This window comes from Leiobunum rupestre, chromosome 3 (genome assembly GCF_980474605.1).
Source record: "Leiobunum rupestre chromosome 3, qqLeiRupe1.1.hap1, whole genome shotgun sequence".
Classification (NCBI taxonomy): Eukaryota; Metazoa; Arthropoda; class Arachnida; order Opiliones; family Sclerosomatidae; genus Leiobunum; species Leiobunum rupestre.
This window is the reverse complement of record NC_143386.1, coordinates 34,042,845-34,056,094: the sequence shown is the minus strand read 5'-3', so window position 1 is coordinate 34,056,094 and position 13,250 is coordinate 34,042,845. Positions and strand designations below refer to the sequence as shown.

The 13,250-nt window shown below is 34.1% G+C and overlaps 1 protein-coding gene across 1 annotated transcript; it reads left to right on the top strand.

Annotated features, from left to right (window-relative positions):
* Positions 1-1,870: 1,870 nt before the first annotated feature.
* Positions 1,871-10,238, top strand: LOC149951557 (stearoyl-CoA desaturase 5-like). The gene is made up of 4 exons (XM_090169588.1): positions 1,871-2,045; positions 4,080-4,210; positions 6,392-6,597; positions 9,827-10,238. The coding sequence occupies exons 1-4, from the start codon at positions 1,871-1,873 to the stop codon at positions 10,236-10,238; spliced, it is 924 nt and encodes a 307-aa protein (XP_090025714.1).
* The last annotated feature ends 3,012 nt before the right edge of the window (positions 10,239-13,250 follow it).

Genomic DNA, 13,250 nt, shown 5'->3' with positions numbered 1-13,250 from the left:
CTTCTTGTTGAATGATTGAAACTATTTAAATATAAGCCAACATAAAAAGTTATCCTAGCTGATTATTATTATTATTATTATTATTATTATTATTATTATTATTATTATTATTATTATTATTAGTTTTAATGGAAAACTCTGTGAATGTCTTGTAAATGTTTCTGCGACCAGATTGTGAAACCTGGAAACTGTTTAAACCATGTACGAGAGTCAAACTGCAAAATACACTTTATTTATTTACCAATTGTTACAAGGCCTGGTGACAAGTAAATTTCTCTAGAAGAGAGAATAGAAAAGGTTCGACCCGCTAGGTCGCTCTCCGGAACCAAAGAGACTTTGTCCAGTGTCTCGACGTCCCTTATACCGGTCTCCAACCTAATTGGCTGGAGAAGAAAGCCCTCCAAGAAATCTTTGCTGACTCACTGTGGTGCAATAGTAAGCGTCACCGGTAACTTTACGCTGCTCTTGACCCTTCTTGTCAGAGGTCGCCACTTTCGGAGGATTTTGAAATTTATAAACAAAGAATAAACGCGTGGCTCCTAAAAATAGACTACGTAAAAAACACGGTAGCGAAACACGAACAAGGTTATTTTAATTAATTTGTAGACAAACCGAATTTTTCGAGTTACTGGATTTTGGAAATATGGTAGCGAAACGGGAACGGTTTGTGGAGTAAGATGGCGCCTTTATCATTTGGTACGAAATTTAAATATCACAATAGTGCGTAAGTTGAATAATGAGTCCCGCGAATTGGCAAAGAAATCTCACTTAAATTTAAAATTTCTTAATACAACGGAATAAGTATTTCAGAAATTATTTATATTAACAAAAAATATATTTTATAACAAGTCGGTCTTAATTTAAAAAATTTATGTACATTTTAAGTCGAAAATCTACAAAAATTAGCTGTGCGTGGACCGAAGGGAAACAGTTGCACTTCGGTTCGCTTTGCGTGGACCGAAAGAAAGCTGTTGAATTTCAGTTCGTTTTGCGCGGACCGAAGAGAAGCAGTTGCACTTCAATTTGCTTCGTGTGGACCGAAGGGAAGCAGTTGCACTTCAGTTCACTTTGTATAATTATATTTTCGTAACGTTTCGAAAAAATATGGTAATATGAAATCAACCTCTAGTGCTGGCCATAACAATAATGAGCTACACTAAATAATTTGATAAAGCTTTGCACCTGATGAGAGTAACACTACGAGATAGTTGGATAACTAAATGCAGGATTACGACCGGAAGCCGATAAGTTGGTTAAAATTACTAGTGTTAACACCGAAAATGTACAAATAACTGCCGGAAATAAACAAAAATACCAAAACGACGTTGCAGTGTACTTATTCAATAATACCGCTAACCTATTCCCTTCGTATAATGTAGTTGGATTCCAGCAACGGAATGAAATCTGCAGATTGAACGAGGAAACGAAGGCTCACTGCATGGACAAAAAGGTATGCCCGTTCAGTTAGGAAAACTTACATTGTAGACATTTATTAGTGGTTAAGAAAAAGGTCTTTTGATTCAATATATTGAGTTTTAAAATACGCGCAATTGCTTATTGAAATAACGTTTCAAGTCACCCACGTAAAAACGCGACAGAAGCGGAGAAATGGCACGAGCCACAAAATAAATTTAATTAATAGACTGATGCAGTCAAAATTTTTCCTTGAGCGTATGTCTAATTCATTGCGCTGCTTTGTTATAAATAGTAATGACCAGGTAAAAATTTCGTCAAATTATAAATATCATAATTGTTAAACTGTCCTAAATGGAAAAAATCTGAATAATGGCTTAACTACAGAAAACGAAAGGCAAATATTATTTTCAGTAAAGATAGCGGACACACGCGATCAAACCCAGGAAGTACAAAGATGTCCCAAAAGAGTGCCTTTCAAATTGGGAAGAGAAAAGTTTTAAATATTTCCATTAAAACTAAATACGGAGATGTTCTTTGGGCAAATATCGTCGTGATCATATTTCTTCACGCGGTAGCTATAGCCACCCTTTATAACTTCTCCTTTGCAAAATGGCAAACTGTACTTATGGGTAAGTCTTCTTCGATTAATTTCAGCAGATCTTTTTTCATAAAAATTGCAAAAAAGAGAGCTTGTTAATTTAATTAACATAATTTTTTAAGTGTACGGTGATAAAATGATTTTCTTCTTTTTATGTATTTAAAAATATTTAAGTTACATTAATCTTATACTGTTTAGTCAACAGCGTTTTATTTAATTTTATTGAAGTATAGAAATTTGTTTTAATCGCATCATTACAGTCCAGAATTGAGATTCTTACAGGGCGTTTTTATATATGTCTTTGCCAATATCATCGAAAACAGTGTAAAGGTAAAAAATCGGGTTCCTTGTCAAGTGGTATTTAATAAGAGCCTTGACTGGCTTGTCAAACCTGGATCTCATAACGAGGCTTTGAAATGCGATCAGAAGACGCGATATCCTGAGTATTTTAGTCTCAATTAGAAATGAAACCTGTAATAGTCCAAGTGAGCAACTCATACACATAAGCTATCATATGTGTAAAAGCTACTTTTGTAAGTTTGCCTAGTTTTCAACAAATGATTTGAACACATCCTAAGTTAAATAATAAGCTTCGTTTCATTATAAAAATGGGTGAATTATAGTTATAATTAGACTGCGAGTCTTCATATTGAATTACCTATATTAGAAATCGTAAGATATTGCGCGTTCCAGCAAAATATGTCTAAGATATTATTTAAACTTAATTTTATTTAAATAAATATAATTATTCTAATAAACAAATCGTAAAAATGTTTTTTGAAGATAACTTTCGCTTAGAAAATGTAACCAAAATAACCATCATCATCTCAACCGTTCCACAAAATACAAGCCGAGTAATAAAATTCCAAACCAGAATTTTATATGTGCAACTTATTATAGTCCAAAGCAATTAGTGGAAGGATAAAATAAATTGAATTTGTAGAAAAACTGACGTAATTGCACTGTTTTTAACACTTAAAAATATTAGTCCAAAAGATTTTGGAGGCTTATTCGGCTTAGAATGCCGCTTAGATAAATCTACAAAACTATTTTGGTAGTCGTTGAAAAATCAGTTTCATCAGTGTCAATTAGGATGAAAGGATTGGATTGGAAAAAGTTAAATATAGCAATTTGTGGTATATAAACTTTGAACGTATAATTTAAAAAATCTATCCGCTGATGAAATATTCTAAACTAATCAAAGTTGATTTGTTGCTAGTCATAAATACCTTCAAATATTATTTAAGAGAGGGGGGAATCTTCATACATAGTTTAAGGGGTGAGACAATTTCAATACCTTTATTAGTGTTTTCATAACTCCTCAAAGTATGAGCTTCGGGCACTAGACCCCTCCTCGGGTGGCTGTCATACTTCCTCCGCGGGCGTCCTGTCCCTTTCCCTGCAGATTCAATTGTCCGCCAAACCGGGAATGTGTGAACCGCATCGTGGCTAAACATTGACCACCAGTATAACTTTTCCTAAAACTTGTATGTTAAGGATTCACTGCATAGACGTATTTCCTCATAACGAAATCTTCTTCCAAATCTGATTGTTTAAAAAAAATCTGGCCAGGTATACGTGTTTCAAGCGAATAACGCTTAGCAAAATATTGACATAAAAACTTCTCTCGAAAGATATATATACATTTCGGGTTTAAGGGAATTTAAATGATTAAATATTTTTAATACAAGGCTAAATATTTAGTTAAGTATTTGTTTAAGTCGAAAACAGCTCCTCCCTGACTATTAGAGACAATTTGCTCTTGCTATTCCGAGTACACCCCGTCAATCACGACAAAGATCGGAGAGATCACTTAGCAGAAGCAAAGTTATGAGGTCACACGTATTTACAAACAATAAAATGCGTTTAAGCCTTTTATTCCACAATAAATTTATTATAATTGAACTTTGTGAAAAAAGACCGAACCAGATCTAAGATTCCATTTCAATCAGCCGCCTCAAAATGCAGGCTGTTTCACATCAGAGCCTTGATTGAATCAAAGTCTGGAGGCGCCAATCCTCAGTTGTTGATCTCGGTTGTTATTCATGCACGATCTTTTCAACAGCGATTATCACATACTACATGACTGGTCTCGGAGTTACGGCAGGAGCTCATCGACTTTGGTCACACCGCTCTTACAAGGCTCGATTGCCATTACGAATCCTATTGGCGACCTTAAACACAATAGCTGTACAGGTAATTACAAATCAAACCAAACTTTATACCGTCGCCTGAAAACCAAAACCCCGTAACTTGTGGTTTTAAAGAGTGGTTTAAATTATATGATGGATTCTGAAAGCAGTCTTCTGTCCAATATATAGACCTATATATTTTTTTAAAAAGAATGCGCCTAATTATCTGCTTCTCTTTTATATATTTAAATTAGTTTTTTCAAATATAGTTACGTCGTTTTGATTTTCGATAACGATACTAGACGTCAATTGTAACTAAGACCCTCACAAAATAAGGGAAATAGTGTGGGATAGATTTACTAAATAATTTCAATAATTCTAATTTTAATTTCAATGTCTATTGAGACAGTGGTCAGTTATGGTAACATCCGCATCTACAATTAAAAGAGCAACCATGTTTTTAAATAATTTCTATCCAAAGAGTAGCAATTAAAAAGAAAACAGTTCCATTTACAAATTCTTCTAATGTAACTCCGAACACATAAGAAAACGTACGCAACTTTGGAAGCTATTTAGTCTAATCTTATACCTTATTGGTCGAATATTCAAGAATTGAACGGGCTATTTTAAAAAGGTAAAATTATTAAGAAACTTGTATGAGGTGTTCATTTTACATCCGTCTAACGCGTTCACACATACGATTTTCATCGATTAGATCTCGATGAGGCTAGAAGAGTTAGGAATACATGTTCAATTTAAAATTTTGGATTATAGTCAGACAATTACTAGTTCGTTTGTGCGTGCGTATGTATAACGATTTGAAAAATATCTGTTCACGTAAGAAATACTTTAAACAGAAAATGGAAAGATTATTGCTTCTAGACATTAATTAAATCTACTACAAAAATAAACGATTGCTTTGCTTAAAGAAGCACATGGTACGCCAACACCGATGCGGTGATGTCACGAATCGCTAGGTTGCGAAGTGGTTCATCAGAAGATATCTGAAACTTTCCGACTGTGCAAAGTTATTTTAAGCACTATTGTACTGTATACTTCAAAGTTATTATAACGAATATAAGTCAAAAAAGAAACTGTGTAAGATAATGGCTACAGTGATCTTGCTCATTAATTTGATGAGCAATTTTGTGAGTAATCTTGGCCTAGAAGTATTTTTGAATGGTGAATACCTTGGTGTTGAGAGTTAGAATATTCACTTTCGTAATCAAGTCGAGGTATACAAGTTGGTTTAGGTACATATTTTCTCTAACAATATGTAAAACCTCGTTTCCCATGCCTCATTCAAGGAACCTTCACCAACGCTTGCAGTCGAATAGTTGAGGGCATGCGTTTTTTAACCTCCTAACATTTTCGGACTATAATCTATGCCTCTGGGGTTTTCTTTTGTAAATATTACCATACACTCTTAAAAAAAGGGTGTATGTTCAAATCTATAAGGGTTTTTTCTTGTCCCATATTTAACACCTTAACAGGTTTATAAAGGATGTTATTCTACACCTTAAAAAGCAGTTTTCCTGCTAGGGTGTTTATTTACACTGTTTGGGGTGCTTATGTCCTCCATTTTGGTTCCTTTGTTAACAGTTTGTGGTATAAAACTTTTTCCTTGCAGGTTATTATCTACTCCCTCTAGGGTACAAGACCACTCCTTTAAGGGTACCAAACGACTCCCTTCAGGGTGTAACACTACCCCCTTCAGGGTTCTACAATACCCCCTTAAGGGTTCTATAATACATCCTTTAAAGTTTTTAACTACTCCCTTTAAGGTTCTAAACTACTGCCGTAAGGGTGCTACAATAATCCCTTTAAAGTGTTAAAATACTCCTTTTAGGGTACTAAACCACTGCCTTAAGGGAGCTACACCCTTACTAGGTGTTAAATCACTCAATTTACGGGGTAATATAACACCCTTTATACACCTTTTCAAGTGTTTAATTTGGGACAATAAAAATCCCTTTAGGGCGTTTAAATTAACATTAAAGAGGGTTTTTTTACAGATATTACACGCTTAATATACCATTAAAACACCCTTTTTTAACAGTGTATCGTGGCTTTCAAATAACGTCTTCCTTATTGAATTTGATTAAACCCATACTGAAATATGATTTTTTAGAAGAAATGTGTTCGGTGTTAGAAATGTTCGCAGTTAACCGTCCTAACCATATATCGCGGTAGAGAGTGTCTTCGTTCGTGTACCTCTGATTATTATACTAATGGATATTTGCAGAGGGATATACACTGGTGGTGCCGAGATCATCGAACTCATCACAAATTCGTCGACACCAATGCAGACCCTTACACGGCAACCAGAGGATTTTTCTTTTCGCACATTGGATGGTTCATGATGAAGAAGCATCCTGATGTTATCACTCAAGGCAGTAAAGTCGACGTCAGTGATTTGGAAGCCGACCCCGTTCTGATGTTTCAGAAAAAGTAAAATGCATGCTTTATGTTGAGTTTAAATGATATTTAATGTGACCAGCACCCCTTAAAACGATTCACCCCATTTCAACAAAAATAGTGGTTCCAATTGTCATGCCTCCCAGCCCCATTACACACAAAACGCTTCTTTTTCATCCAATCTCATTTTCCTGAAAACTACATAAAATTATGTAATTAACTTTTTAATTTACCTACTTTAGATAACAATTTACCATGAAAGTTTCCCATAGTTATTGAACCCCATTTTTAAGTAAATAACCTCCTATGAAAATGTTTACAGCGCGTGCGAGTCACCGCTTTCGCATTGGCTTAACGAGAGACGAAAACTAACGTAACTCAACCTATCGTAACAACGGTCTCGGAACAGATTTAAAGGACTAGTTTTCAATGTATTTTTAAACCACCATTGAAAGAAATAATAATAGATAAAAACATCATAGGGTGCGTACTTTAACTAGTGCATACACTCACTAGTATCTACGCTTAAAGATCATGGAAAGAGATTATCAAAATTAGAAAGTAAAGTCGATAACCTAGATGAACTAAAATTAGATATTGACCTTTTAAAAGAAGCTTATCATCTCCAAAAGTGTCTCAATGAAAAAACCTCCCTAACCTTTGAAAGTAGAATAGAATCGCTTGAGATTGAAAATAAAAGGCCAATATCGTCATATCTGGTATTGATGAAGCGGCTAACTAGCAACATTACTTAATAACTTTTTCAATAACTTATGTGGGTATCATTTATCGATTAAGCCTTTCCAAGTATATCGAAGAGGGCATCGTAAAGAAAATCAGTCCAGAAAAATAGTAGTCAAACTCAACGACCCACAAATCAAAATTGACATACGTAAACAGGGGCATAATCTCTTCATCTCAAAAATATATGTATCTCCAGTTTTTACCACTTCTCAAGACAAAAGTCGTTTCTTCCTAATACAATACCTTAAAAATACCCCAGAAGTAAAGGGAAAATTCATCTCAAACTTTATAATTGAAATTAACAGTGTTAAATATATTTATAACGAATCGACGAACAAAGTTGAAGTAAATGAATAGAACATTTATAAACAAAAATCTGATCTTTATTATATTTCCTTAATATTTATGCTATTTTTATAATTAATTTTATAAAAATAAGAATTGAGCCTAATTTATGCAAATATATGCAGTGCAAATCATAATCTCCCCGCACTATATGCTACTATCACGCAACTAAATCTTGGTCCTTATATTTACGCCATCACCGAAACATGTCCTTACATATTTAACATATTACTCATTCTGTGGAATGGTTATTGGATTAGTTGGATGCGTTGGTTTCTATTACAAAAGCTATCTTTCAATTACTCCTATTTTAGAACTTGCTTTTTTAACTCTGATATGTTATTAGAAGTATAAAAACGGATGTTCACTACCTCATCATCTATAGACCTCACTCGGCAAACATAGATACATTTTTTTCTTATCTTCAAGACATTATTCTTAAAATATTCTAGCGTTAAAAAAAGGCATTATTTCAGGCGACTTTAATATTGACTTAATTAATTCATCCAACGAGCTTCTAGATTTAATTGCTAATTATAATTTTCATCAAACAACCCCACATTTCGAACTAAAAACCCCAGCATATCAAACCCGTGTTCGTGCGTTTTCAGTCTTAGAAAAATCGAATCTTCTGAAAAATTACGGGTTCATTAACCGTGTTAGAGAAAACACGTTTTAACCCTAACACAAGCGTTTGAAATTCGGTTTACACCATTCACGAATTTACTACCTCCATGAAAACGTAGTATATGTCATACCACTCCTTCTCTTACCAGTTACATTTCTAATTAATCTATCTTTCTCATCGGGAATTTATTCCGACAAGTAAAAAATAACGATCATTATCCCAATTTATAAAACAAGGGGATCAAATAGACAAGAAATTATCGTACTATTTAAATTTGTTTATTCATGCCAAAAATATTCGACAGAGCATTTTACAGGGACATACTAATTTTCGCAAGCAAACTCGTTTTGCAAACTTTGCGCAAGTTTTGATATTTTCAGAAATAACCAATAGTTTGCAAATCAAATACTAATTTGCGCAAGAATTTTGCAAAAATTTATCGAATATTGATAATTTCAATTCTATTTACCTCAGATATCGTAGTTGGCAAAAATATACTATTTTGCGCAAGGTTTTTGCAAACTTTTCACGATTATTGGTGTTTTCAATTATATATTCCTCAGATATCATAGTTTGCAAATATATACTATTTTGCGCAAAGTTTTTTGCAAACTTTCCCTATTATTGGTATTTTCAATTATATATACCTCAGATATCATAGTTTGCAAAAATATACTATTTTGCGCAAGGTTTTGACAAAACTTTTCATCTATTTTGATATTTTCCATTCTAATTAGCACATATATCATAGTTTGCAAATATATACTATTTTGCGCAAGGTTTTTTGCAAACTTTCCCTATTTTTGGTATTTTTAATTATATATACCTCAGATATCATAGTTTGCAAAATTATACTATTTTGCGCAAGGTTTTAGCAAACTTTTCATCGATATTAATTATATTATATTACTATACTCTATTTCAAACTGTTTTATCTGCAAATAATAATTTAATGTATTACCTTGTTTTATTTTTGTTAATGATTCAAACTAGGGCTTACAAGCCAAAATTTTGGCTTAGCCCTATAACACTGTGAATACAAACTTTTTATTAGATAAAAATAAATAAAAAACAAGTTGGCAAGCCAAAATATACCTCTCCTCGGAAGAGTTTCTATTTTCAGTGGAGCGTAACATGTATCCGTGGGTCTGTGGTAGAACGCTCACCTGCCGTGCAGGCGGGTTCAGGTTCGAATACCGCCCGATACTAACGCAAATTGAAAAAAATTTATACTACACCCAATGCAAAAAAGTGGGATTTTTTGGAAAAACCTTTTCCCTAATTCCAAGAAACTGCGAACGCACTAATTATACTTTGCCCCGAAAATACGTACGCGTTCGCAGCCCAGACAGACAGAATGATAGACACAATGATTGTAAAACCCCTCCAAGGGTGCATAGGTAGAAAAATATTACGTTCAATCTACATTGCTGCCTTCACCAACAAATTGGCATTTCTACAATATCCACAATTTGTTTATTCGTCAATTATCTAGAATCGTCTTCTACATGTGCTAATAATTAACTTTTATTTTTGCACAAACAGATACTACGATCGTTTAGTTATTCTGTTTGCTTTGACTATGCCAACATTGGTGCCCGTCTATCTGTGGAATGAAAACATCTTCTTGGCTTTTGGATTTGTGATTTTTCGATACTTGTTCTCATTGCACAGCACCTTTTCCGTCAACAGTTTCGCGCACTTGTGGGGGTCCCAGCCCTACGACAAATCTTTCACGCCCAAGGAGAACCCCATCGTGTCGCTGTTCGCGATGGGTGAAGGGTTCCACAATTTCCACCACGCTTTCCCGTCTGACTACGCCACCAGCGAGTTGGGATTTAAATTCAATGTGTCGACTTATTTTATTGTATTTATGGCTTTTTTAGGTCAGGCGTATGACCTTAAAACAGTCAGCCCTGAAATCGTGCGCAAACGCTCTTCAAGAACTGCTCAATAATTTGTTAAATATTAGCAGATATATTATCACTTTCAGGCCAAAAACCACTAACAGACACAACATATGTATAAATTATGTCACTCAATATACAAATGAAAGAGTTGATTAATGTATTATGGGATTCACTTAATTTCAAGTTTTATTAATACTTGTGCTAATAGTTTAAATTGAGTTTGTTTTTAAATCTTTGTCATAATGATTAAAAAATTTAACTTCCTTATAAAAAAGTATTGTAGTTTTTGAACAGTTTTATCTCGGGATGTAGCTAGGTAATTTGTTATGTTTGGTTAATATTTAAGAGATATAATTTCTGTGGCCGGCGAGGAGCAAGGGGGGGGGGGAGCTTAACGTATTGGATTCAGTATTCAAAAAATAGCAGTCGTAATATGAGATATGTTAATCAGGCAGTGGCGTAACTAGGAACTCCGTCCCCCCCCCCGCGAATAACGACTCGGAGCCCTTTTAAATAGCACCGAGTTTAATCATAAACGTTTGGGGGGCCCCCTAGTTCTCGGAGCCCCCCCCCCGCACCGCGGGGTCTGCGGAGGTGCTAGTTACGCCAGTGTAATCAGGGTGTTACGGATAAGCATGTCAAAATTAAGTGACGTGTTCTTTGGGTCACATAGAGTCGAAAATGTCTGATGAACATGGGTCCCAAAATGCATTGCTTCATAATTATTGGCCCTCAAAAATCGGCCTCCAGAACGTCGACAAACTGGCAAATGTGTAATTTACATTTTACGTAAAACGAAGGTGTTTCAAAATCTCAACGTTGTTTAAATGAATGCTTCTAATTAAATTAAGATCTTTTTATCTTTCAAATGTCATGAATAACGTACAAATTTAATTTAATTACCAAAATGGTTCAAAATGACAACCTACAAATTATTCTTGAACCCATTCGAAGATTCCAGGCGTGTTACGGATAGTTTCACAGGCATCAATTATTCGTTGTCGTCGGTCATCAAACCACACCCAAAAATAAATGAAAATGTGTAATTGCTTTTTGTGTTTGCTTTAAAAATTAAATAAAAAAATACATATTCAATGTGCACACCAACAGTTCATACCTTCAAGGATATACAAAGCAATTTGTCAATATTTAGAAATTCATATAAGGTACAATATCACAAAATTTAAACATTTATAAATTACAAAAGATTAACTTGGTTATACACTCTTTTACGAAGTCGGCCATTTCATTACAGGCCTTATTTAAAATAGTAATGGCAAGGGCGCTCATCAGCTCGAGACGTCGCGTGCACTTGACCGCGTGAAGCGGCCTTGCATGTACTATTTGAAATCAGACCTGTAATAAAAGGGCAGCTCTCACAAATAAGGATATAAAAGAGTGTATATGTATATATTTTAACACTTTTTAAAGTTTAAAAGGATAAAATATTAATATTTTCAATCAAATCTTTGCACGTCATTTGAAAAGAGATTAAATGTTTTTTTAATGTACTCTTTTGTATGCGTTAATATAAAGGGTACGTTTAATTTGATAAATTTTGTTTCTTCACCAACGTCGGCACTTTTCCGCACCAAAACACTAGTTCTGAAGTGCATTCATTGCATGGAGATCAAACAAGGCTCTAAACTATTAAATTTTCAACGGCATATAAAGGTATGATTATAGTAGTGTAATAGCATTGTGAGTTCGATTTAGCTTGTGAATGATAATATTTTACTATTATTGAAATCAACCATTCTGATGTAGAATTCGAGGTTTATTGTCAACCCAAAGTAACTTCTGATAGAAATAGTGTGACATCTCCTTCTATTGAAAACTATTGAGTTCCAGAAAAACCACAAAAATTGACCTTAGCAGTCCACAACAAAAGCTATATAAAGCATCAATAGTTGATCTAGTTGCGGTTGATGGAGTTCCACTGAACTTTACGGAAGGTTAAGCGTTTAGATCATTTATGCAAGGATTTATGACTGATATTAATGTTCAGTCAGCAACATGTTTAAAGATGAAATTTTACCAGAAGTAAACAAAGAAGTTTCATTAGTAGCCAATAACTTGCTGATATCTGGACCAGCCACACAAGGGAAGGAAAACGATGTCAGTATTTGTCTGAAGATTGGAAACTTGCAACATCTACTTAAGCATTTCTACATTTTCCAACAAGACACACCGGGGTGGAAATTGCCAAAAAAATCATGCAAATCATTAAAAACGTAACCTTAAACCAAAACAGGTATATCAGTTTTAACAGAAAAGTGAGGAGATTTCATAGATTTGAGCTACATTGATACCATATAAATTTTAGCTTAGGATCATCATGGCTTACAATGCAGCAAATGTAACAAAGGCATGCAATATGCTACACATTTTTTGATGAGAAAGATTTGTGCGAAGTGACGCAAAAAGAGACAGTCTTTCGGCTCTTGCCAGATGAAATTCAAGCTGAATTAGAGGATTCTGATGATGATGACTCTGGTTCAATTTGTATCTTAAATGCTTTCTTGGAAGACTTTAATGGTAATTCTAATATTTTGAAAATTAATCCAGTCAACATTTGTGCAATATATATATTTTACAGATTCCACTATAAATGAAATAATAGAAATGCTAAATGAAAGTGCGACAAAGCCAGAACGTTTGAAATGTTGCGCCCACACACTACAGCTAGCTTTCAATGCGGTGATAAAATCTGATAGAGTGGCAACCAAACTCATAGCTTATTGCAACAGAATAATAACCTTTTTTAGAAAAAACATATTTTATGGACAAAAGCTGAAAGAAAAATTAGGAAAATATGTATTTCTCCCAAGAGTGACGAGATGGAATAGAGTGTACCTCGCCCTTGAAAGGCTTCAAAAAGTGATTTGAAATATTACTCTTGAGATTTATCCGGTATTTCATACTCTTGTAAATTTCTTTGCAGACTCATTTCTACACGTATGTTCAGGAAATACTTTTAGAGGCAGTAATCCATGGAAAAGAAAATTTACCACCACCAACAAATATTAAACGAACTAGAATGAGAGATTTGATCGCTT